Source organism: Epinephelus moara, chromosome 17 (genome assembly GCF_006386435.1).
Source record: "Epinephelus moara isolate mb chromosome 17, YSFRI_EMoa_1.0, whole genome shotgun sequence".
Lineage (NCBI taxonomy): Eukaryota > Metazoa > Chordata > Actinopteri > Perciformes > Serranidae > Epinephelus > Epinephelus moara.
This window is the reverse complement of record NC_065522.1, coordinates 19,508,806-19,534,687: the sequence shown is the minus strand read 5'-3', so window position 1 is coordinate 19,534,687 and position 25,882 is coordinate 19,508,806. Positions and strand designations below refer to the sequence as shown.

The following is a 25,882-nucleotide window of genomic DNA, read 5'->3' as shown; positions in this document are numbered from 1 at the left end:
GCAGGACATCCTGATTCCAACAAATAGTTTGGTTTAGGTAACAAAAGTATTTTGGTAAAGGGTTGAGAAAAAACAAGATTTCAATTAAATGTTAGGAAAGTAAACAAGTCATGTGAAGTCACTGCAGACCATTACAGAACTATGACATTTAGTCATAGTCTTGTAATAAAAAAAACTATGCCGAGAGTCTCTACCGCATTCTGGCAACACATTCTCAGTCCAACCTTGTCTCATATTGGCGTTAGGTCATGGACCTTCCATGTCCTGATATGACTTGACAACGCACCCTGGGTAGTGATGGCCAAATGAAGCCTCATGAACCACTTTCTTTATTTTCTGACCCCACCACATGGCGGTCTTGGTGTAAAGATAAAGGCTGAAGCACTTGCAATGCCGTTTGCTTTCAAACCTTTGTTGAACAGACAGCTAGTGGCTTCAGAAAATAAAGACAGTGGTTCATGAGGCCTCTTTTGGCCATCACTAACATGGGTGCATTGGTTGTTGGCGTTCTGAGACATCGTGTCAAGTTGGGCCTGTTACATGCATTGTCTTCTTTCAAAATACGCTTCTGTTTTCACATGCTAATATTATTAGCACAAGCCTATGGCATTTTTCATTGTATAAATTAGCCCAGTGATGAGCTCATATGAAGCCAGGATAAATCACACTTAAAAAGACTTAAAATGCTATTTTTGTGGAGGCTTTATTGTCTTCACAATTTATTTATTGTTTGTGACCACCAGTAAAAATGTTTTTGTTTCTTGTTTTTTACACTGCAAGTCCCATGGACAGTAAAACATCATCGAGATAGAGCTAATAAAGCATCTGCTATCACAGCAGAAGTTGTAATGAAAGATTACAGAAGTGTGCAGTAATGTCCTACATTTGGGTATGTTTGATAAACCCAAAAAATATAAGGTTCTTCTGTCCTCCAAATTAAAACTACGCTTGTCTTTTAAAGAGAAAGACAACTAGCCTGTTTGAACGACAATGAATCGCCAAACATGTACAGATACTTAACACTAAAACAGGACTGTGATGGAACTCCAAATGTTAACCGTACCAGTGTTAGTCTACGCACATCAAATAATTATATCTTATATATATATCAGATTATTGTATATAAATTACCTAAACTTAGGTAAAATGAGCATTAAAAAAAGATTGGCTCTTACCTGATGAAGGTGTTGACCTGTTTTTGCCAAAGGAAAGCTGCTGAGTGACTAACTTTGTCTCTATGGGCTGCATATTCATGACTAAACGTTCTAAAACTAGCGCAATCCAGCACAAGCCTTCTTTTATTACCTTGTATTGTCACACAATGCCAGTACTGACCTCATCTGACAGATGGCAGGGTAACCTTAACAAAAATGACAAAATGTTTTTTGTTTAACTAAATATTGTTCATTTTCTTATAACCAGAGTGAGGCTGATTGCTTTTGCAGCTTTGTAGAGATTTTAGTTGTTTACATTGCTGGGTAACAAATGGTAACTGACGCTTTGGTTACTTTCCTTTTACATGGATTTTAATGTTGAGGAGAATTATATATGCATAGGTTCATACAGATGCTCTGATAAAGTTATATTGTCTGTTCTGTATCAGCCGACATTGCACTGGATCTTGTGATGTGTACTTGTTTATTGTTTTGTTGAAGGGCAATCTGCTGACACATTATGAGAGAAAAACTATACAGAGTTTTATTCCTATTTTTATTCAAGAGCATGGATTATAAATTTGAGAGCAATAGTTATTGAGTTAACTTTCAGATTTTATTTCAGCCCCTGCTTGCTTTATGCTCAGACTGTATTCCTTAACTCACATACTTCCAAAGTATGTGCGCTTGCAACACTCTGCGTCAGACAGATTGGTCAGCAACACTGGGACTCCTCGTTGGACAGTCCTTTCTTCCCTCTTCTTCACCCTTTACACCACAAACTTTAACTACAACACAGAGTCAGAAGCTTCAGAAGTTTTCTGATGACTCACATGGTGTGAGCAGAACCATTTACAACGTAATGTGACAACGACAAAGGAGCTGGTTGTGCATCTGAGGAGGGCAAAGACGCCGGTGACCCCTGTTTCCATCCATGGGGTCAGTGTGAACATTGTTAAGGACAAGAAGTACCTGGGAGTAGTGATGGCCAAATGAAGCCTCATGAACCACTTTCTTTATTTTCTGACCCGACATTTATTTTCTGATAAAGGCTGAAGGACTGGCAATGAAGTGTGCTTTCAAATCTTTGTTGAACAGACAGCGCCATCTAGTGGCTTCAGAAAATAAAGACAGTGGTTCATGAGGTCTCATTTGGCTGTCACTATCTGGGAGTGCATACTGACAAGAAACTGGACTGATCTAGGAACACTGAAGCCCTCTACAAGAAGGGCCAGAGCGTCTCTATTTTCTGAGGAGGCTGAGGTTTTGTTTTATGAGTCTGTGGTGTCCTGTTTGCTGCTGTGTGCTTGGGCAGCAGGTTGAGGGTAACAGATGCCAACAGACTCAATAAATTGATTCGCAAGGTCAGTAACGTCGGGCGGAGCTGGACTCTTTGGTGGTGGTGTCAGACAGGAGGATGCTGTCTAAGATACGTGTCATATTGGACAATGTCTCCCTCCCACTCCACCATATGCTGGTCAGACACACGAGCACATTCAGTGACAGACTCATTCCCTCGAGATGTACCACAGAGCGCCACAGGAAGTCATTCCCACCTGGAAGTCATTCTTTCAGCCACTCTGAGTCAATAGACTGGCATTTGGACTTTTTAACCCAGTGCATTTATGATTCATAATAATCTTTTGGGTGCAATAGTTAAACTGCCACAATATTCTGTGCAAATTATTCATGACAGTGAGAAGTGTCTATCATTCAACACTCAACTGCATTTTCCTGTACTATGTAGTGTGAATGCACTTAGCACACTCAAAATATTTAATGTTTGGTACAGAAGTATGCGATTTGAGTCATACTGTCTTGTCAGACTAGTTAATGTTACATCCTGGAGTCTTAGCTGGTTTCCTAGCAGGCCAAGAAATAATCAGGCACATAGGGCCTAACCTTGTTACTCAGCTTTTTTTTTTAACAGATTAAACACACAAACTATAATAGGTTCGTGAGCTTTAGTTAGTCCTGGCATATGGACTTTGTTATGGCAGAGTCAGCCTAGCTAGCATGTTAGCTAAGCACTGCACTGTACGATAACTATAGACCATTTACTTTTAGTAAACAGTATGGCGTTTTTGGGTGGGTGGGGCTTAGCTGGATGCAAAACAAATCTCCGCAGACATTAGCTAGTGTTAGCTAGCAAGTTCTGTTGGCTTGCTTTAGACAATGGAGGAAGATGATATAAGTGGTGCATTCAGAAATACTCATTCCAAGTGTCGGAGCGCACTCTGGCACAAACTGGACCGTTGGTAAATTCAAAGCGGTGACGGAATATATTGTTCAGTTATCCAGAGCACCGCATGCTAAGAATGGAATGTGTGTGTGTTAACTTAACTGTTTGTTAGTTCATATAGAAATATACTAATGCTCTCTTTCTCAGACCAGCAGGGCTCTCATTTTAGTGTAGAGCGTCAGACTAAGGTTACGAACGCTCCATGTCAGGTCACTCACTCTCCGGGACCACGAGTGTTACTTGAATAAGTAAACACTGACCAACGGGACCAGACTGGCCAACCCGTATGCTCTCAGTGGATGGATGATGTCACAGGAAGCTTTGTGGTTGATTACTATGCCAATCTTACAAAGGAGGACGACACTTGAACGGTTTCCTCCAGATTGTTTTGCTATCCAAGCTAACGCTAGCTAAGGCACTAAAAAGTTAGCGTTACAGAGTAATCCAATATTCCTCTTAATACCTCCCCAGTTTCTGATGAGGTGGACATGATAACCCTTAATACACATAACGTTATTCATCCCTACAACAGGAAATACTTTTTCCCTAACCCCTAGCATTTAATCACAGTTGTCTTTGTTTTTGTTGACGGGCAGTGGCGGCTGGTATGCGATAAAATGTCATTTTCAAGCCATGACTCCTTCTATTCTGGCTCCCAATAACACAACAAGACAACATTTTAAGACTCCTATGTAGCCTACAGCCCTGTGGTGGAGTGGAGTGTTTTGCCTCCAGCTAACAAACTGACGTCATTGTGACGTCAGCCCTAAAAAGGTCTATACGGTGCCAAAATCAAGTAGGTATGGATCAGGTAACAATATAAATCAATGAATATAAACATCTAAACAAGTTAACAGTAGGTACATTTCTTAATGTCCCATTATTACAGACACTAGCATGGCTGTTGCGGAATGTATTACGGTCTAAACAAGATGGTAATTAAGGTTTTACATTCTGCTACACATTCACAGATTTAAAATCCACTGACCTTTGTTGTATTTCATAACTGACACGCTGCCCTCTTGACCTGATCTTTAAAAGTTGCCATCAAAACTCATCCTGATATGTGATCAAAGATGAATGCAGAAGTGACTTGTTAACATTCCCCAGGTGATGACAGCATGTGACAGATTTTTCTCTCCTTTTATTGCATGCAGCCACAACCTTAGATTAGCTCTATAAAGATAAGCTACTAAATCACATCTTGGTGGAACGAAAACTGGTTTTGGATATGCTTCAAAATGATTTTGTTTGATTGGCATTTCTTTGTTACAGACCAACAAACATTTAAAAAAAGTGAGAATAAACATGATATATGATCTATTATCCACATTTATTATTAAAATCAAAACTCATTTATTCCAAGACATTTTTTTGTATGAATAAATCATTTTAAATACATGAAAAAGTATTCAGTTATACATATACATAAAAGTACATTCCCTAGAAATCAAGATGACATTCTGAAATGCTTGTTTCCATCCACAACTCAAAGACACTCAATATCTTTGGGTTTCTGGGTGAAGGGGTTTGGTGAATGGTCAATTATAGGAGACCGAAATTGAATAAACAAATTACATAAAGTAAAAAATTATACTAATTTTCACAGTTACAGATTGTTTTTCCTTGAAAACAAGAACAAAGTGGGTTAATTTTGAATTATGAGCCGTTCTCCTCCACCAACTTATCAGTTGTTTGCCATTGCTCATTATTTTCATGGTGCTAAGATATTATTGAACATTTGCACATTATGAAAATTAATCTGCTGAAATAGGATAGTTTGGGTTTGGGAAACTCTGGTCTTGTTGGTGTTGTTGTTGTTGTTCTTCCTCTTCAGAGGGCAACTTCAGGATAAAATAACACAGGAGTCCGTCCAGTAGGAGTTGAAGGTTTGTGCAAAGCAGAACATTCATATAAATAGTGAGGTATTGATCAATTACCTCCCCATGTTTGGCTGCACTGAACATAAGGCAGTCAAGAATGAAAGAGGGGGTGAAAACAATTAAGAATGTAAGCATAGCGACAAGCACAATCAGTTTCTTCATAGTGGCAGCAGTGGGGGGCACAGATGACACTGTGCATTTTGCAATGATGGCCAAAGCTAATCCAATGGTGAGAGCATCCAGCACAAATATTGTCATCCGTATGAAATATAAATAAAAAGGGATAATCCCAATATCCAAGCCTGTCACAATTGTGTACAACCAGTACAGTTTGGCTCCCGATTGTGGGTGGCACAAGAAGAGGAGGCACAAGAGGGCATTTAAGAGATGTAAAATCAGTCCTTTGCATCTGAACATGAACCACACAAAAAAGGCGGGAGCATGGGTGAGTCCAGAGATGGAGGTGGACCCGACGAACTCGGTCGCCAAAACGATTGCTGCGATTGCATTCATACCATCAATCAAGAGCAGGGCGAAAAGACCGCAGTGGATGTTTTGAACACCTTTGAGACTGCTACACTGTCTTGACATGTTCAAGATGATAGCTTCTTTAAAAACTTTGAGCCTGCTGCGCTGCGACCAGAAGGCACAGATGTAGCTGATGAGCCCCAGCAATACTGAACCCAGCGTAACTCCCATAGCCAAATACGGCACTCCTTCAACACCTGCTTTCATGAGGAGGGCTGCTTCTCCACTGTAGGGCGAGGTGCTGACAAGAGAGATGACGTTCTCCATGACGTGGTGGTCTGGTCAGTTTTGTCGTCCTGGTGGAGGGGAGAAAAAAAAGTCTTGATTTAATCGTGTCACTCAAGGATCATCATCTATATCAACACAGTCTCCGACTAATTTGTTTCCTTAATCACGTTGTGGTAGTAGATCAAGGGATGACTAAGACCAGAGTGTGTTGAGGCAAAACCAAGACCAAGGCAGGGTGAGTCCCTCATTATGCAACACACTTAAGGTAAAATGTGAAACAAACAAAAGGGACACTTTAATTTGATCTAATGGATCCATATTCACATAAAACACCAACAAAAAACAAATGAAGATACTTTTAATACACCTCTTTGATTTCAGTATATTGTATATACATGTATGTTTAAGTGAACCATGAGAAAAAATCAGCAGGCATTGCAGAAGTGAATTTTATTTGTGGCAATTTTCTTTGTTTTCTATGAGCAAACAAACACAAACACCAAGGAGCTGAAATAAGTTTAACTCAACATCCTGTTTTAAGCGGGCCTTGGTCTTGACTTGTCTTGAAACAAAATCCTGAGTCACCTTTGTCTGAGACAAGACTGAGTAAAAGTGCCGTTCAGTCCAAGACGAGACCTTGACCTTCAGAAAGTTCAAGACTGATCTTGATTACGACAACACTCGTAAGAACTGTAGCTGCTGCCTGGATTATGTTCACACATGGCATACAGAGGTGGCCATGGTGGATGGTGTGCATGCAAAGCACAAGACATCCCACTGATAGTTTCGTTTAGGCAACTAAAGTACTTTGGTTAAGGTAAATAAAGTGGTTTCAATTAAATGTTAGGAACGACACATTCTCACTCCGATCTCGTCACATACTGACATTTGGTCATGGACTTTCCATGTCCTAACATGACGTGCAAGGTACCCTGGGTGCGTTGGTTGTTGATGTTCTGATGTCTTGTTTCGAAATACACTTCCGTTTTCACAGGAAATTTACCGTTTACATTCAGTCTCTTTCAAAGTAAATGCACTACGTCAGTACAACACCGCAAATTGAGTTGTTTTTTTTCCTTCAACAACAAACACAAGGTTGGGTTTAGGCAACAAAAACACGTGGTTAAGTTCAGGAAAAAACAACAGGGTTTGGCTTTTGAATCTTACAGGATGCAAACACTGTGTCCAGTCGGTGTTTGTTGGACCCATCCACCACTCCTTCCACCTGCCCTAGTCGAACTTTCGTTGCCTTAACTTTCATCCTTGTCCCACCATGTTTCCCCCTGACGCTGCTGGGCGCTGTTAAGCTATAACGGCAACCGGCCGCGTATCATGTCAACGTTAAAGGGCCTCTTTTTTCGTTGGTTTCTGACGCCACAAGTCACTGCCCAAGCCCCAGATTTCAACAACTTCGGAGTGAGACCGGGCTCCCAGGAAAGTGAACCTGATGTCACTGTGGACCTTTCCAAACCTACTTTGAGTGCCTAAACGTAACCATACAATGCTCTGGTTACTTTACAAGGGAAAACTGTGTGGGGAAACAATTGAAATACTGTTGATAAATTCAAAATGTTGTTTAAAAAAAATGAATCCAGGTAGCATTACATATTACTGCTGCAAATTAATTTGAGCTTCTTGGAGACAAGGTTGTCTCACACTAAAAAAAGCTATATGGGGAAAGAACCCCCCAAAAAATTGACATTAAAAAAAGCTCTTGCACAGTTACATTTTTGACACTGGAATCCACTCTTAAAAATTAACACACAATGCAAATCTTGCTTTTCTGTCGCATTGAAGTGTTTCACTGAGCTAGCCCTTAAAGTTCAGACACAATCTGTGAATGGCTGTGTAAAAAGCAAACACAAAATAACACATTGCTTGTTAATGGTATAAATTTTCTACGTTTAAGGTAAAATTAGCTTGAAAATGTTAAAAAAAAGAAAGGCTCTTACCTGATTTAGGTGTTGATGTCTTGTTCCCAGTGGAGAGCTGCTGAGTGAATAACTTTGTCTCTTCAGGCTGCATATTTATGGTTATACCACATAAAACTACTGCATATAGCACATGACTTCTTTTATTTTCTTGTCAGGCAATACCAGTAGTGACCTCACATTACAAGCCAAACCTCCCCAACGGGATGAGGTGGATTCTACTTTTGATTGCATACGTATGCATGTTTTCTTTTTTTAATGTTGGGTGAACTAACAAAAGGTAACCGAGTTCACAAAGGTTGACCTAATTAAATCAAAATAAATCCATCTTTAACACCATAGGAGGAAAACAGCAAACCTTTACTACATGAATTAGTGTTGAGTAAAAATATCTGAAGGTTCTTACAGATGCTTGGATCAAAAAAACAAAAGCACACACTTATGGATCACATGATGTGAGTGATATGAAATGATTATACTGTTAGAATCTGCTGACACATTATGAGAGGCAGCTAGAGCTTTATCTGACCTGTAGATTCAGGCTAATAGCAAAAAATATAATTAACAAATATATCATGATGGATAAACATAAGACTTGACTGCTACCCACAAAAAAAGCCCCACATTTACCAGCCTCAACATTAAAGTGATAAACACATTAATGCATCAGTAGTTTTATTTTATCTGAAATGGACCATTCTGCACAATGAGTACTTTTTGTTCCTCTTCTAATTTTACCTGAGTAAAAGATCTGAGTACTTCTTGTGTCAAATTAGTCTGTTAGCTCAATGCTAACACGAATGGGAATTACCATTAACACGCTACTGAAAATTAGCATTGCGATAATATTATCCTTACAAATTATCCTGTTTTTTTAATTTCAAATGCTTAACATAAAAAGATATATGTGCTCATATTTAAAGGAATGAATTCCCCATGTTTCTGGAAACCAACTAATAGCGGATAACTTATGTCAATGACAAATATTTTTTACAGATCCTGTACATGCACAGACATTGCCCCCCTCAGTAAAGGAATGTGAAAACACTTCCAGTGACAATTTTTGCACAGATAAACATAAGTTTAGTCAAGGTCAGACATTTAAGGGGACATGAACATAAATGAAACACATTTATGAGTGGAGGGTGACTTTAACTGTTACTGTAACTTCACCTGTTGTGGACTTTACAATATTGAGCACAGTGGATAAAGAAAGCATGAAGCCATAAACTACCAACTACCTGAACTAGTGATGGCCAAATGAAGCCTCATGAACCACTTCCTTTATTTTCTGACCCCACCAGATGGCGGTCTTGGTTTAAAGATAAAGGCTGAAGGACCTGCAATGAAGTGTGCTTTCAAACCTTTGTTGAACAGACAGCGCCATCTAGTGGCTTCAGAAAATAAAGACAGTGGTTCATGAGGCCTCATTTGGCCATCACTAACCTGAACTACCAATAAGCACTTGCAGCATATCTGATTAAGCTGCAAGCAACTAAGGTATTCAGGTTCATTCCCTCTGAAAGGACAGGAAAACCTGTGATATGAAAATCCATTGCGTTTTATGGAGAGCAACAACCAACAGGAATACTTTCAAGTCATCAAATCAGAAGTTGAAGATGGGTTAAATCCAATATCCGCCCACCCACTGGCCCTGGTAAGGTTTATGAGATGATTATGATGTGATGTAAACAACAGCTGTGTTGAAGTGGTCCATTCATACAACCTATCGTTAGGAAGCTACACTCCTTGCGGTCCGATTGATACGAACCATTTCAAGGTACAACCACCACAGCAGTTCCAATAAACGCCTCTGTTAGAGACACAACAGACAGTTATAACTCACATATGAAGCCATATCATAATCCACAACTCGATAATATTCCAACAAAAATATTCCTCATACATTCTGAAAGGTCCAGACGATCTAAATCCACTGAAATATTTAGTCAAAACAAATTATTACTTCCACAGATACGCATGGACTGTCGTTGCAACATTTCAAATGTTCATACTTCTCAACGTATTGTCCTAATAACTCCAGTTTTCGTATAAATTTGCTGACTCCTCAATACCAAAATGGTGGCTGAACCCTGACCTTTTGATTTACACCTCACTTGAGCCAATAGTAGCTTCCAACAACAGCCAATGAGAGCCTTTGTTGAAAGAAAGGGCCTGCCTCACACCCGAGATTACAGAGCCAATCAATGGCAAGCAGTTGGCCTGGTGACGTATAGGTCTTGTAATTAATGACACTCAAATAAATAAATTCTTCTGTGGTCAAAGCAGCAGCGAGCCTCTTCATCTCTTCACCGATCCTTAATTTATCCATCCGTATCAGTCTCTTTGTTACTCATTATTTCAGTGCTCTTCACACCCACTTTGATGCTCGTAGGAAGTCCCATCTCTATCAGTAGATTGCGAAACTGACAAAGAGCACAAAGCACAAAGAATTAAATTTGAGCAATTTTAGCATTGTTCACATGGCATGTCGTAACTGATCCTAACCTCTGAACTCATTGGAAAAACAAAAGAATTCATAATGTGAAATGGCAACTATCTTACAAAATTACATTATGATTAAGAAGGTGAACATCTTTAAACCTCTGCTTATTTAAATACTATTTTTATAGAATATTTTGAATAAAGAATGGAAAATTGACTTTAAGTGTTTTTGACATCTCACCTGCACTAATACCAGCTCTTCGATGTCGTCTTCAGTCAGCGGTGTCTGAGAGGTTAATTTCAATCTCAGGGCAACCACATGTTGTGCTAAGAACAGAGAACGTTTACTGCGTTAACTTCAACAACATATATGCATAGTCTTTGACTGACAGTGACATCCCATAAAGGTTTCTGAAGGGTCGTTTTGGAGCCTGGAATAAGTTTACTTTTGACACAACCCTTGCAAAACACTAAAGCCACAAAAGAAATGCAAAAATAACTTTCAATATTGCCACATACACAAATAGAAGAAGAGCTTTTCTTTTTCCTATTTAAGCATCATGATCAAAATGATAGTTACCAGGTATGTTGTTTGTTTGATCCCCCGTTGCAGTTGAATACTGCTGAGATGAAACCATTGTACTGCTTGAGTCTCGCTCCATGGTGGTCATTTTGGTGGTAGACAAAGCTGGCTGTTTGGGAGTTTCATCTGAAAAAATGGAGGCCTGATGTGACAGTAATGGGACAGTAGCAACACTGATAAAAATAAATGGAATCTCACTCACCAGTAATGGGTCTTGTTTGGTCTGCATGGGAGGTTGAAGGCTGCCCAAATGAGGTAGTCTCTGCACTGGCATGACCAGTGGTTGATTTTATCTCAGTGGTGGTTCTTTTATCTGGGGTCACTGCAAATATGGATGTGAGCAAGTTGTCTGGAATTTTGTTTGTAGAATTGAGACATTGGGGATGAAAATATATAGATCAAAAGGTCGTTCACTAAGGTAATTTGCCTTTATGTATCTTGTATACTTGAGGTAATCTCTGTACTGGCTGACTTAGATGGATATTTTGTTAAGGGTCATTGTGGTGGTGGCGGTGGCATTGGTATCAGAGGACAAACTTTGCTGTTGTGGAGTTCAAAGTGTGAAATTCCCAACACAAACTTAAAAAAAGGAATTTAACTCACTGGAGACTGCTCTTGTTTGGTCCACTTCTTTTGTTGAAGACTGCCGAGACTGCTCTTGTTTGGTCCACTTCTTTTGTTGAAGACTGCCCAGTTGAGGTTATCTCTGTACTGAGATGACCAGTGCTTGGTTGAATCTCAGCGGTGCTTCCCCTACCAAAATGACCAGTGGTTGATTTAGTCTCAGTGGTGGTTCTTGTATTTGGGGTCACTGTAGTGGTGTTCGTGGTAGTGGAAGAAGATGGTACTTGAGGAGTTTGGTCTGTAAATTGGACACATGGACAAATGAGAAATTTCGGGTCAGTGCGAAAAATGGAGGCAGGATATTTAGAAAGTTTGGAAGTTTATAATTGTCTCGGACTTGAACAAATTATGTAGTTTGAGTCGAATCAGCAAAAATGGAGGCAGAATATTCAGAAGGTGTGATGGTATTACCACCAACTAAAGTAAAAAATAAAAGTAATTTAACTTGCTGGTAAGGGGTCTTGTTTGGTCCGCTACATGAGTTGAAGGCTGCCCAACTGAGGTTATCTCTGTACTGAAATGACCACTGGTTGATTTAGTCTCAGTGGTGGTTCTTGTATTTGGGGTCACTGTGGTGGTGGTGGTGGAGGGAGATGGCACTTGAGGAGTTTGGTCTGTAAATTGGACACATGGACAAATGAGAAATTTCGGGTCAATGCAAAAAATGGAGGCAGGATATTTAGAGAGTTTGGAAGTTTATAATTGTCTCAGACTTGGGTCGGGTACGGTCAGGAAAATGTGGCCTGAGCCGCGCTCACTGTGGTGGTGCTGGTGGTGGTGGCACTGGCATCAGAGGACAAACTTTGCTGTTGTGGAGTTCAAAGTGTGAAATTACCAACACAAACTTAAAAAAAAGGAATTTAACTCACTGGAGACTGCTCTTGTTTGGTCCACTTCTTTTGCTGAAGACTGCCCAGTTGAGGTTATCTCTGTACTGAGATGACCAGTGCTTGGTTGAATCTCAGTGGTGCTTCTGTCATTTGGGATCACTGTGGTGGTGGAAGGAGATGGTACTTGAGGAGTTTGGTCTGCAAATTAGAGACAACCATGACCAGTAAAACTAAAGGTAATTTAACTCACTGGTAATGGGTCTTGTTTGGTCCACTTCTGTGGTTGAAGGCTGCCCAACTGAGGTTATCTCTGTACCAAATTGACCAGTGGTTGATTCAATCTCAGCGGTGGTTCTTTTATTTGGGGTCACTGTTGTAGTATCCATGGTGGTGGAATGAGATGGTCTTGGTAGAGTTTGGTCTGCAAATTGGATACATGAACAAATGATATATTTTGAGTTCAAGCATCAAAATGGAGGCATGGTATTCACAGGGTGTGATGGTATCAAAACCAGTAAAAGTAAAAAGGAAAGAAAAATCAGTAATTGAACTCACTGGTAATGGGTCTTGTTTGGTCCACTTCTGTGGTTGAAGGCTGCCCAACTGAGGTTATCTCTGTACTGAAATGACCACTGGTTGATTTAGTCTCAGTGGTGGTTCTTGTATTTGGGGTCACTGTGGTGGTGGTGGTGGTGGTGGAAGGAGATGGCACTTGAGGAGTTTGGTCTGTAAATTGGACACATGGACAAATGAGAAATTTCGGGTCAATGCGAAAAATGGAGGCAGGATATTTAGAGAATTTGGAAGTTTATAATTGTCTCAGACTTGGGTCGGGTACGGTCAGGAAAATGTGGCCTGAGCCGCACTCACTGTGGTGGTGGTGGTGGTGGTGGCACTGGCATCAGAGGACAAACTTTGCTGTTGTGGAGTTCAAAGTGTGAAATTACCAACACAAACTTAAAAAAAAGGAATTTAACTCACTGGAGACTGCTCTTGTTTGGTCCACTTCTTTTGCTGAAGACTGCCCAGTTGAGGTTATCTCTGTACTGAGATGACCAGTGCTTGGTTGAATCTCAGTGGTGCTTCTGTCATTTGGGATCACTGTGGTGGTGGAAGGAGATGGTACTTGAGGAGTTTGGTCTGCAAATTAGAGACAACCATGACCAGTAAAACTAAAGGTAATTTAACTCACTGGTAATGGGTCTTGTTTGGTCCACTTCTGTGGTTGAAGGCTGCCCAACTGAGGTTATCTCTGTACCAAATTGACCAGTGGTTGATTCAATCTCAGCGGTGGTTCTTTTATTTGGGGTCACTGTTGTAGTATCCATGGTGGTGGAATGAGATGGTCTTGGTAGAGTTTGGTCTGCAAATTGGATACATGAACAAATGATATATTTTGAGTTCAAGCATCAAAATGGAGGCATGGTATTCACAGGGTGTGATGGTATCAAAACCAGTAAAAGTAAAAAGGAAAGAAAAATCAGTAATTGAACTCACTGGTAATGGGTCTTGTTTGGTCCACTTCTGTGGTTGAAGGCTGCCCAACTGAGGTTATCTCTGTACCAAAATGACCAGTGGTTGATTTAGTCTCAGTGGTGGTTCTTGTATTTGGGGTCACTGTGGTGGTGGTGGTGGTGGTGGTGGAAGGAGATGGCACTTGAGGAGTTTGGTCTGTAAATTGGACACATGGACAAATGAGAAATTTCGGGTCAATGCGAAAAATGGAGGCAGGATATTTAGAGAGTTTGGAAGTTTATAATTGTCTCAGACTTGGGTCGGGTACGGTCAGGAAAATGTGGGCTGAGCCGCGCTCACTGTGGTGGTGCTGGTGGTGGTGGCACTGGCATCAGAAGACAAACTTTGCTGTTGTGGAGTTCAAAGTGTGAAATTACCAACACAAACTTAAAAAAAAAGGAATTCAACTCACTGGAGACTGCTCTTGTTTGGTCCACTTCTTTTGCTGAAGACTGCCCAGTTGAGGTTATCTCTGTACTGAGATGACCAGTGCTTGGTTGAATCTCAGTGGTGCTTCTGTCATTTGGGATCACTGTGGTGGTGGAAGGAGATGGTACTTGAGGAGTTTGGTCTGCAAATTAGAGACAACCATGACCAGTAAAACTAAAGGTAATTTAACTCACTGGTAATGGGTCTTGTTTGGTCCACTTCTGTGGTTGAAGGCTGCCCATCTGAGGTTATCTCTGTACCAAATTGACCAGTGGTTGATTCAATCTCAGCGGTGGTTCTTTTATTTGGGGTCACTGTTGAGGTATCTATGGTGGTGGAATGAGATGGTCTTGGTAGAGTTTGGTCTGCAAATTGGATACATGAACAAATGATATATTTTGAATTCAATCTTTAAAATGGAGGCATGGTATTCACAGGGTGTGATGGTATCAAAACCAGTAAAAGTAAAAAGGAAAGAAAAATCAGTAATTGAACTCACTGGTAATGGGTCTTGTTTGGTCCACTTCTGTGGTTGAAGGCTGCCCAACTGAGGTTATCTCTGTACCAAAATGACCAGTGGTTGATTTAGTCTCAGTGGTGGTTCTTGTATTTGGGGTCACTGTAGTGGTGTTCGTGGTAGTGGAAGGAGATGGTACTTGAGGAGTTTGGTCTGTAAATTGGACACATGGACAAATGAGAAATTTCGAGTCAATGCAAAAAATGGAGGCAGGATATTTAGAGAGTTTGGAAGTTTATAATTGTCTCGGACTTGAACAAATTATGTAGTTTGAGTCGAATTAGCAAAATGGAGGAAGAATATTCAGAATGTGTGATGGTACTACCACCAACTAAAGTAAAAAATAAAAGTAATTTAATTTGCTGGTAAGGGGTCTTGTTTGGTCCGCTACATGAGTTGAAGGCTGCCCAACTGAGGTAATCTCTGTACTGAAATGACCACTCGTTGATTCAGTCTCAGTGGGGGTTATTCTATCTGGGGTCACTGTGGTGGTGGTGGTGGTGGTGGTGGAGGGAGATGGCACTTGAGGAGTTTGGTCTGTAAATTGGACACATGGACAAATGAGAAATTTCGGGTCAATGCGAAAAATGGAGGCAGGATATTATAATTGTCTCAGACTTGGGTCGGGTACGGTCAGGAAAATGTGGCCTGAGCCGCGCTCTAGTGTACACACCTGTGTGTGCGTGCACGTGTCTGTGTGTGTGTGTGTGTGTGCGCGCGCGCGATACAGAGAGCCCCCCTACTATAATGGTAGGGGAAACACTGCTTTCTATTCCATTGCTGTGTAAAAGATGTCCAGCTTCATATTGTAACAAATTCCAGCTAAGTAAATACTGACTGGGTTGCAACATTGCCTCCAAAGGGTTGGGAGCAAGCTCTTCCTTATGTGTGGTGTTCCCCAGGGATCACTGTTAGTGCCATTTCCATTTTAAACAAACATCTTTCCTTTGGACAACACACTGTACTATTTTACCATAACTTCCTATTACATTGCTGTGTAAATGATGTCCAGCTTCATACTGTAACCAATTCCAGCTAAGTAAATACTGACTGGGTTTACTGAAGAAAAAAACATATTTCTGTCTCACCAGGAATTGATGTTGTTTTTTCCATGTCTGGGCCTGAAGGCTGCGGAGATGATGTAATCTTTGTACTGGACTTTTTCTCAGTGGTGGTTATTCTGTTCCGGATCACTGTGGTAGTGGTGGAAAAAACATCTTCGTTTGAAGTTTCATCACCAGATGATTCTTCATCAGTGGGGGTTATTTTGTTTCCTGTCACTGTGGTGGTGGTGGTGGAAAGAGTTGATTTCTGGAGAGTTTTGTCTGCAAAATGGAGACATGAAAAACTATATATATTTTTGAACTGAAAGAGATTTTTCTGCCACATACACTACCGTAGCCAATGAATTTCCAACTCAGATAACGCAATGACGGTTAGCACTTCAAAGTCAAGCTCTTCAGATGAAAAAAATATATATATACAAGATCGCCTCCAAAGGGTTGGGAGCAAGCTCTTCCTTATGTGTGGTGTTCCCCAGGGATCACTGTTAGTTCCATTTCCATTTTAAACTACCATCTTTCCTTTGGACAACACACTGTAATATTTAAAATTACTTCCTTTTCCATTGCTGTGTAAAAGATGTCCAGCTTCATATTGTAACAAATTCCAGCTAAGTAAATACTGACTGGGTTTACTGAAGAAAAAAACACTGATCTATCTCACCAGGAATTGATGTTGTTTTTTCAACTTCTGGGCCTGAAGGCTGCGCAGATGATGTGATTTTTGTCCTGGAGTTTCTCTCAGTGGTGGTTATTCTGTTTGGGGTCACTGTGGTAGTGGTGGAAAAAACTTCCTCGTTTGAAGTTTCATCACCAGATGATTCTTCATCAGTGGGTGTCATTTTTTTTCGTGTCACTGCGGTGGTGGTGGAAAGAGTTGATTTCTGGAGAGTTTGGTCTGCAAAATGGAGACATGAAAAAACGAATTATTTTTTCACTGAGAGATTTTTCTGCCACATACACTACCACAGCCAACAGATTTCCAACTCAGATAATGCAGTGACGGGTAGCACTTCCAAGTCAAGATTTTCGGATGAAAAAAAATGCAAGATTGCCTCAAAGGGTTGGGAGCAAGCTCTTCCTTATGTGTGGTGTTCCCCAGGGATCACTGTTAGTTCCATTTCCATTTTAAACTAACATCTTTCCTTTGGACAACACACTGTAATATTTTACCATAACTTCCTATTACATTGCTGTGTAAATGATGTCCAGCTTCATACTGTAACCAATTCCAGCAAAGTAAATACTGACTGGGTTTACTGAAGAAAAAAACATTGATCTATCTCACCAGGAATTGATGTTGTTTTTTCCATGTCTGGGCCTGAAGGCTGTGGAGATGATGGGATCTTTGTACCAGAGATTCTCTCAGTGGGGGTTATTCTGTTTGGGGTCACTGCGATAGTGGTGGAAAAAACTTCCTCATTAGAAGTTCCATCACCAGATGATTCTTCATCGGTGGGTGTTATTTTGTTTCGTGTCACTGCGGTGGTGGTGGTGGAAAGAGTTGATTTCTGGAGAGTTTGGTCTGCAAAATGGAGACATGAAAAAAATCATTATTTTTTAACTGAAAGAGATTTTTCTGCCACATACACTACCGCAGTCAATGTATTTCCATTTCACATAATGCAATGACGGTTAGCACTTCCAAGTCAAGCTCTTCGGACTAAAAAGAATGCAACATTGCCTCCAAAGGGTTGGGAGCAAGCTCTTCCTTATGTGTGGTGTTCCCCAGGGATCACTGTTAGTTCCATTTCCATTTTAAACTAACATCTTTCCTTTGGACAACACACTGTAATATTTTACCATAACTTCCTATTACATTGCTGTGTAAATGATGTCCAGCTTCATATTGTAACCAATTCCAGCAAAGTAAATGCTGACTGGGTTTACTGAAGAAAAAAACATATTTCTGTCTCACCAGGAATTGATGTTGTTTTTTCCATGTCTGGGCCTGAAGGCTGCGGAGATGATGTGATCTTTGTACCAGAGATTCTCTCAGTGGTGGTTATTCTGTTCCGGGTCACTGTGGTAGTGGTGGAAAAAACTTCCTCGTTTGAAGTTTCATCACCAGATGATTCTTCATCAGTGGGTGTCATTTTTTTTTGTGTCACTGCGGTGGTGGTGGAAAGAGTTGATTTCTGGAGAGTTTGGTCTGCAAAATGGAGACATGAAAAAACTAATTATTTTTTCACTGAGAGATTTTTCTGCCACATACACTACCACAGCCAACAGATTTCCAACTCAGATAATGCAATGACGGTTAGCATTTCCAAGTCAAGCTCTTCGGACTAAAAAGAATGCAACATTGCCTCCAAAGGGTTGGGAGCAAGCTCTTCCTTATGTGTGGTGTTCCCCAGGGATCACTGTTAGTTCCATTTCCATTTTAAACTAACATCTTTCCTTTGGACAACACACTGTAATATTTCACCATAACTTCCTATTACATTGCTGTGTAAATGATGTCCAGCTTCATACTGTAACCAATTCCAGCTAAGTAAATACTGACTGGGTTTACTGAAGAAAAAAACATATTTCTGTCTCACCAGGAATTGATGTTGTTTTTTCCATGTCTGGGCCTGAAGGCTGCGGAGATGATGTGATCTTTGTACCAGAGATTCTCTCAGTGGTGGTTATTCTGTTCCGGGTCACTGTGGTAGTGGTGGAAAAAACTTCCTTGTTTGAAGTTTTTTCACCAGATGATTCTTCATCAGTGGGGGTTATTTTGTTTCCTGTCACTGTGGTGGTGGTGGAAAGAGTTGATTTCTGGAGAGTTTGGTCTGCAAAATGGAGACATGAAAAACTATATATATTTTTGAACTGAAAGAGATTTTTCTGCCACATACACTACCGTAGCCAATGAATTTCCAACTCAGATAACGCAATGACGGTAAGCACTTCAAAGTCAAGCTCTTCAGACGAAAAAAAAACGGTAAGCACTTCAAAGTCAAGCTCTTCAGACGAAAAAAAAATAAAAAATGCAGGATTGCCTCCAAAGGGTTGGGAGCAAGCTCTTCCTTATGTGTGGTGTTCCCCAGGGATCACTGTTAGTTCCATTTCTATTTTAAACTACCATCTTTCCTTTGGACAACACACTGTAATATTTAACATTACTTCCTTTTCCATTGCTGTGTAAAAGATGTCCAGCTTCATATTCTAACCAATTCCAGCTAAGTAAATACTGACTGGGTTTACTGAAGAAAAAAACATATTTCTGTCTCACCAGGAATTGATGTTGTTTTTTCCATGTCTGGGCCTGAAGGCTGTGGAGATGATGTTATCTTTGTACCAGAGATTCTCTCAGTGGGGGTTATTCTGTCTGGGGTCACTGTGGTAGTGGTGGAAAAAACTTCCTCATTTGAAGTTCCATCACCAGATGATTCTTCATTGGTGGGTGTTATTTTGTTTCGTGTCACTGTGTCGGTGGTGGTGGTGGAAAAAGTTGATTTCTGGAGAGTTTGGTCTGCAAAATGGAGACATGAAAAAAAAATTCTTTTTTAACTGAAAGAGATTTTTTGCCACATACACTACTGTAGCCAATGAATTTCAAACTCAAATAATGCATTGACAATTAGCACTTCCAAGTCAAGATCTTCGAGCTAAAAACATGCAAGATTGCCTCCCAAGGGTTGGGAGCAAGCTCTTCGTTATGTGTGGTGTTCCCCAGGGATCACTGTTAGTGCCATGTCCATTTTAAACAAACATCTTTCCTTTGGACAACACACTGTAATATTTCACCATAACTTCCTATTACATTGCTGTGTAAAAGGTGCCCAGCTTCATATTGTGACAAATTCCTGCTAAGTAAATACTTGCTGGGTTTACTGAAGAAAAAAACAATCTATCTCACCAGGAATTGATGTTGTTTTTTCGACTTCTGAGCTTGAAGGCTGCACAGATGACGGGATCTTTGTACTGGAGTTTCTCTTTGTGGCGGTTATTCTGTTCGGGGTCACTGTGGTAGTGGTGGAACCTTGCCCGGAGCACCTCCAACAGGAGGCTCCCAAGACACATATTGATCAGATGCCCGAACCACCTCAACTGGCCCCTTTCAACGCAAAGGAGTAGTAGCTCTACTTCGAGATCCTCACCCTTTCTCTAAGGCTGAGCCCAGCCAATCTCATTCTTTCGTTCACTACCCAGAGCTCATGACCATAGGTGAGGCTTGGGATGTAGATGGAACGGCAAATTGAGAGCTTTGCCTTTTGGCTCAGCTCTCTCTTCACCACTACAGTCCAGTGCAGTGCCCACATCTCTGCTGACTCTGCACCAAATTGCCTGTCCATCTCACACTCCATTTGTGTCCACTTGTGAACAAGACCCCAAGATACTCTAACTCCTTCACTTAGGGCAGTAATTCTCTCCCAAACCACCGTTTTCTAGCACAGGACTATGGCTCCAGATGTGGAGGGGCAAACCACCCCAGTGCGGTCACAGTGTGATGAAGCCAGCAGAACCACATTATCTGCAAAGAGTAGAGTTGCAACTATGAGGTCCCAAAACAGACACCCTCCTCCCCTCTGCAAGGCACCAGGTCTGGATGAGATTCACCCTGAGATGCTGAAGGCTCTTGACATTGTTAGGCTGTCTTGGCTGACATGCCTTTTCAGTAGCGCTTATTAAATAGGAATTGTGCAAATTTGCAGGAAAGCCCAATCAGTCTTCGTTCAGCATTGGCAGTATAAAAACAAAATCGGGGAGTGCAGCAAAATGCCCCCTACCTACTTTTCTTTATACAGAATGTGCCTTTTTCTGGGCAATTGGGGTGTGTGAGTAAGTAACAAAATGTGTAGCTCAGCGTGTGATGTAAACAGTGACGTACTCCAAGGAAAGCCGCGGCTGGTCAGTCCTTCGGCGATTCTCTCATAAGTTGGCCTGTCCTTCACCATTCTCATCATTTGACGGTTAATGGCTTCTTCGTTTGCGAGGGCAAGGAGGGCGCGCAATTCTTTGTCTCCCCAGTTGCTCATCTTTACTGTAGTGTCTGTCAGGTTTGTGTTTCTCTCTTGCTACTAGTACTAGCTGCTCATTCCTGCTATCAGCTGTTTCCTGTTTATCCACCGCCAGTGGGTCGCACGTGTAGTGTCATTAACAGCTTCTCCCACAAGTCATCAACAGCCCCTCCTTGTTCGTTTTAAACCAAAAAGGTTCCGCCAATATGACTACCCTACAAGGCGGAAAATTGGCCCAACATTCGCCGAAAATCTGGCAGTGTAAAAGGGGCTAGTGTTGCATGAAGGTTGGGCACAGTGCCTGTGGAGTGGCAGACCGTGGTCGTGGTTCCCATGTTTAAGAAAGGGAACCGGAGGATGTGTTCAAATTATCGAGGTATCACACTGCTTCTCCAGATCTTATCCACTGATTCATGCCAGGTTGGTGTCATTTACTTTTTTTTTTCTAAATAAAATGAAAACCTTAGCACAAGCAGCTGTAGCTGCCAAAGCAATCACCTAAACTGAGATGGACCCACTCACCTTGGTCTTCATAGCAGATAAAAACGAGCTCTCTGCCGCACCGTTCATCCAACCACAGGCCCGCATTGCCCAGATCTGTCACAGTGCAGTTCTGCTGCCCTGCGACATTATCAGGCTGTCCGTTTTTCCAGTACTGGTAGGTGGAGTTACTTTTATCTGACCATTCCCGCGTCCTTCACAAAGAAACAAAGGTCTGTCACAGAATATTCTGGAATGTTTTTTATCATGTTTTTAGAAAAATGGCTTATGAAGAAAATAACAATTCATCAAACAAAGGGACACATTACACTTTCCAGACCTATAGAAGCCAATCCAAACGCTCCTGTTTTGGGCCAAACGCTGTATTTCCTCATTCTCTTTCTCGTCTCTAACACTGGCCAGGTCTGTGTAGCGTTTTCTGCAGTAAAGCTGAGCGTCAGTCCAGTTCATCTCCTGCTCAACAAAAATGAAACGCTGAGCTGTACCGGTTGTCCCTGAGGAAGAAAAGAAAGAGAGATTGGAGAAAAGCATTCATGAATCTGACTTTAACATCTACAGAAAGATGTCATGAGCTGTATTTGGAGCAATTGGCCCCCAACATCTAAAATGTCCTGATGCTGCTTTAACATAACACAACACACTAAGCCATTCATGTGTCCATCTATGGATGTATTTAGAAAATGTGAACTGAGACCATCATAGCAGATGAAGGGGTTTCTCAGGAAGCACTGTGAGTCGACCCACACCCCTCCACTCCACATCGTCACACACATCTGGTTCCCGCCAAAGTTGTCAGGCTGACCAAAATCCCAGTTCCTGTAGTCGCCCTCATTGTCTCCATAGTAATTGTCTCCATAGTAATTGCTGTCTGAAAATGACCACCTCCAGCTGGTGAGGTTGTCGTGTAGCCCAATCCAGGCCATCCCCGTAAAGCCTCCGGTGGAGTCCTGAGCTGAGTTCACCAGCCGGTTCATGTCCTCCACATCAAAGATGGTGGCCAGGTCAGTGTAGCGCTCTCTGCAGAACCTCTGGGCCTTCAACCAGGCAAGAGGTTCATTAATGAAGTGATACCGAGGACGGCAGGAGGCATGATAAAACAGCCCTGTGGATGGAGAACATTGCTATTTATCAGTAAGAAGCTACTCATCGTCTTTGCCAGTGGTTCCCAACCTGGGAGTCAAGAAAGGGTCCCAAGAGAAATTTCAGGGATTTGCAAGATGGTTAAAAGGATCAGACAGATGCTTAAATCAAATTTAGTCATCTTTTTTGTCAACATGTTGTGAACCACAGATCCTATTCCCCCTCTACCTAAGGCCTATAGGATAATTACTAATAGATGTCATCCTGCTGGTTCTACGGGTCCAAAAATAGCGAACTAATCTTAATGACAAGTGATATTTACCTGTGAGGAACAATAGTACAGACAGTATGTTCTTCATGTCTTGTAAGCTGTCTCCACACACTTGTTTTCCTGCAACAGACATGTCACCATTTTTCAGCACATTATACCAGACACTAAAGACAGTGTACTAACAAAGGAATCTGGGTTTGTTCATATCAGTGCAAATTGAGTTACTTGTACTTATGATAATTACAAACTCTATTGGTAGAGCACTTTTTAAAAGTTACAAAGTGCTTGACGGGAGTATTTAGAGATGTCACTTTAAAACATTTCACAAGGAAATGTAATTTTTTTTACTGCGCTATACTTGTTAGACAAATTAAGTATAATTTTACATATAAAAACCATGACTTAAAATATGACGCTTTATTGGACTACACAACCAAACTGTATATAAACTAGTTAAAATAAGCACAATGCTACCTAAATATTAACCAGTAATAATAATAAAATACTTTTTTTTGCATTGTGAGTACTTTTAAAACTTTACAAGAATATTTTGAGAATACTTCTGTACTTTAACGCAAGATTTTGAAAGCAGGACTTTTACTTTTAACAGTATTTTTACATTACGTATTGCTACTTTTACCAAAATAAAGGATCTTAAAATGTCAAGTTTGTTTAAATGCCCAAAAATCACAACAGGCCTTTAAAGGCTGTACTGTTTATCATTACTACACCCTCGATTTAGATACAGTAAATCTGAGCAAATCACCACAATATTATTTTAGTTCTGATTTGCTCTTGTAAGGCAGTTAAATTTGTATAGTACATTTCATACACCGGGGCAATTTTACATGCTTTACAGAGAGATAAAATATAAACATAATAAGGGCTACAAATTTACAATAAAAAATAATGAAGTCTCTCAAAACCAGTCAATAGATTCAGTAATTTAATCAGCAGATGGCTTAAAATATTGATTTTTTTAAATGATAAACATTCAAGCATAAAAGACAGATAATGACCATTTATAGCATTTAAACTTAAAGCAAAATGTCACATAATAGTCTTCACTTACCTGTAGCTTTGTAGAGTTTTAGATGTTTTTGTTCTTCTGATCACAAGCGCGCGCTGTTGACATTAAACTGTGTTTTGCACAAGCAGGATGTGCTTTAAGAAAAGGTTTTTTTTCTGCAAAAGTGGAGCAAACTTTCTCACCATACAAGTTTCTGATCCCTAACACATGCTTTCTCTGCACCGAGTGACAGGACATGCTTTTCTCAAGCAGAACAGGTTTGGCTGTAAGGTGCAAGCAGCCTCAGGGGATGGGGTCATTAAGCCACAAGTCACTTTTCACACCCAACAGTGTCTTAGCTGAGATTAACTATAATTAAAATATCTCAAAATAAAAGCAGCTTTTAAAGCAAAGATGTTTGGTGTCAAAAGGTCAAACTTGATCGAGTTACAAAAAAAACCCACCACTGATAATCATTTTATGACTTTAAGCTTCTCAAAGGATTCTTTGCGTCAAAGACGAATGCTTGTGATTCTTAAACGATGATCTTATACAACACATGATGCTTGAACAAAGGATGACCTCCATGTCATAGCCAACGGTACCCTGACTGCTGTTAGGTACTGGGATGAAATCCTCAGAGCGACAGTCAGACCTTACGCTGGTGCAGCGGGCCCTGGGTTCCTCCTGGTGCAGAACAATGCCCGACCTCATATGGCCAGAGTGTGTAGGCAGTTTCTGGGTGACGAAGGCACTGATGCCATTGACCCGCCCTCTCGTCCCCCTGACCTAAATCCAATCGTGCACAGATGGGTCGGGACAGCTAATCAGAAATCGCAATCCAGCAAAGCAATTATGTTCAGTAATTTTCCACCAGACAACAGTGACATAGTTGATGTGTCTGCTGCTCTGTACATATCTTAGGCAGCTCTTCAGAAATCCAGTGTGTAGGATTCAGTGACATTTAGTGATGAGGTTGCAGAACTTAAACTTCTCTGTGTGCCAAGCATGAAGAGCAGCGTTCAGCAACCTTAAATATCAACAGAGCAATTTTTGGCCAAAGAAGAAGAAAAACAAATCTGGCCTACAACAATAAATGAAAATCAAAATGTCAAAAAAAATAACAGTTATTCATTTCCCTAAAATTTTCTGTCAAAGCCACAGGGAGCCACTGACGAGGGGCCGAAGAGCCACATGTGGCTCTGGAACTGCAGGTTGGCGACCCCTGGTGTAGGGGAACTACAGTGGCCAACGCAAAAACACAAATGGCCCTCTCTAGAGCCAGTGTTTTGTTTGTCCGTTCTGAGCAACTGCAGAAACAACTTAGCGGACTCCGTGGAGGAGGACCCACTCCGTATGTAGATATCAAGAGCTCATTTTCAGGTAACAACAATACAATTCATAGTTTCAGGTGATTATAAACTAAAGAAATCATAGTTATGAATATCGTATTCCATTTCTGCCAACAAATGCTCCTAAATCCTATACATGGTACATTTAATGTCCAAATCTAAGGGATGTTTTTAATCAAAAATGTTTTCAAAATCTTAATGTTAAATAATCTTGAAGGTTTTTTTAAACCAACAACTGTTTTAATGCGATTGAAGTGGGATTAAAAGATAGATTTCTCTTATCTTCAAAAAGTTACTGTCTATAAGAGGCTATGGTGTGGCTCATTTTTTTAAGCTAGCAAAAGATACTGGTATCTTGGGAAACTAGGCAACCTAGAGCATCCGTTGGTGCCAACCATGTTGGCATAGATTGGCAGCTCCAAAGTTAGGCTTATTTTAGCAAGGGAACAACTAGCAATGCGATTTTCAAAGGAGTCCCTTTGAACTCTCACCTCAAGATATCATTGGATGTGCTGAATGTGCATATTAAGGCAGTACAGGAGGAGGTGCACATTAATAATCCTCCAGGTCTGTAACATGCTCATGTTTAACCCAAACAATGTGTCATGTGACTGCAGTTGGTTCGGATCAAGGTCGGAACACGTTCTCACCACAAACGAACCACACCAGAGTTTGTTTGTAACCAGACTGAGACCACCTCTTCAAGAAGGTCTTGGTCTGGTTGTTTTGGTGCACACCTGAGTGCGATTG

General features: G+C 40.8%; 1 protein-coding gene across 33 annotated transcripts; it reads right to left on the bottom strand.

Moving 5' to 3' along the window:
- Nucleotides 1–7,959: 7,959 nt before the first annotated feature.
- On the bottom strand, nt 7,960–23,981 carry LOC126404566 (mucin-2-like). Of its 33 annotated transcripts, XM_050067859.1 has the most exons (25): nt 23,844–23,981; nt 22,823–22,891; nt 22,115–22,522; nt 21,740–21,914; nt 21,442–21,614; nt 19,191–19,430; nt 18,514–18,747; nt 17,889–18,122; nt 17,259–17,495; nt 16,635–16,868; nt 15,998–16,234; nt 15,273–15,446; nt 14,892–15,062; nt 14,587–14,757; nt 14,376–14,495; nt 13,946–14,119; nt 13,641–13,811; nt 13,430–13,549; nt 13,004–13,174; nt 12,699–12,869; nt 12,488–12,607; nt 11,197–11,316; nt 10,992–11,120; nt 10,653–10,738; nt 7,973–10,392 (listed from the first exon to the last, which is right to left on the bottom strand). In XM_050067859.1, exons 2-25 carry the CDS (start codon nt 22,857–22,859, stop codon nt 10,291–10,293), a joined length of 4,209 nt encoding a protein of 1,402 aa, XP_049923816.1. In that variant the 5' UTR covers nt 22,860–22,891; nt 23,844–23,981; the 3' UTR covers nt 7,973–10,290. The 33 variants fall into 33 exon arrangements, with proteins under 33 accessions (XP_049923841.1, XP_049923842.1, XP_049923848.1 ...); XM_050067863.1 differs by lacking the exon at nt 13,641–13,811 and having other exon boundaries at nt 7,967–10,392; XM_050067862.1 differs by lacking the exon at nt 12,699–12,869 and having other exon boundaries at nt 7,968–10,392.
- Nucleotides 23,982–25,882: the final 1,901 nt, after the last annotated feature.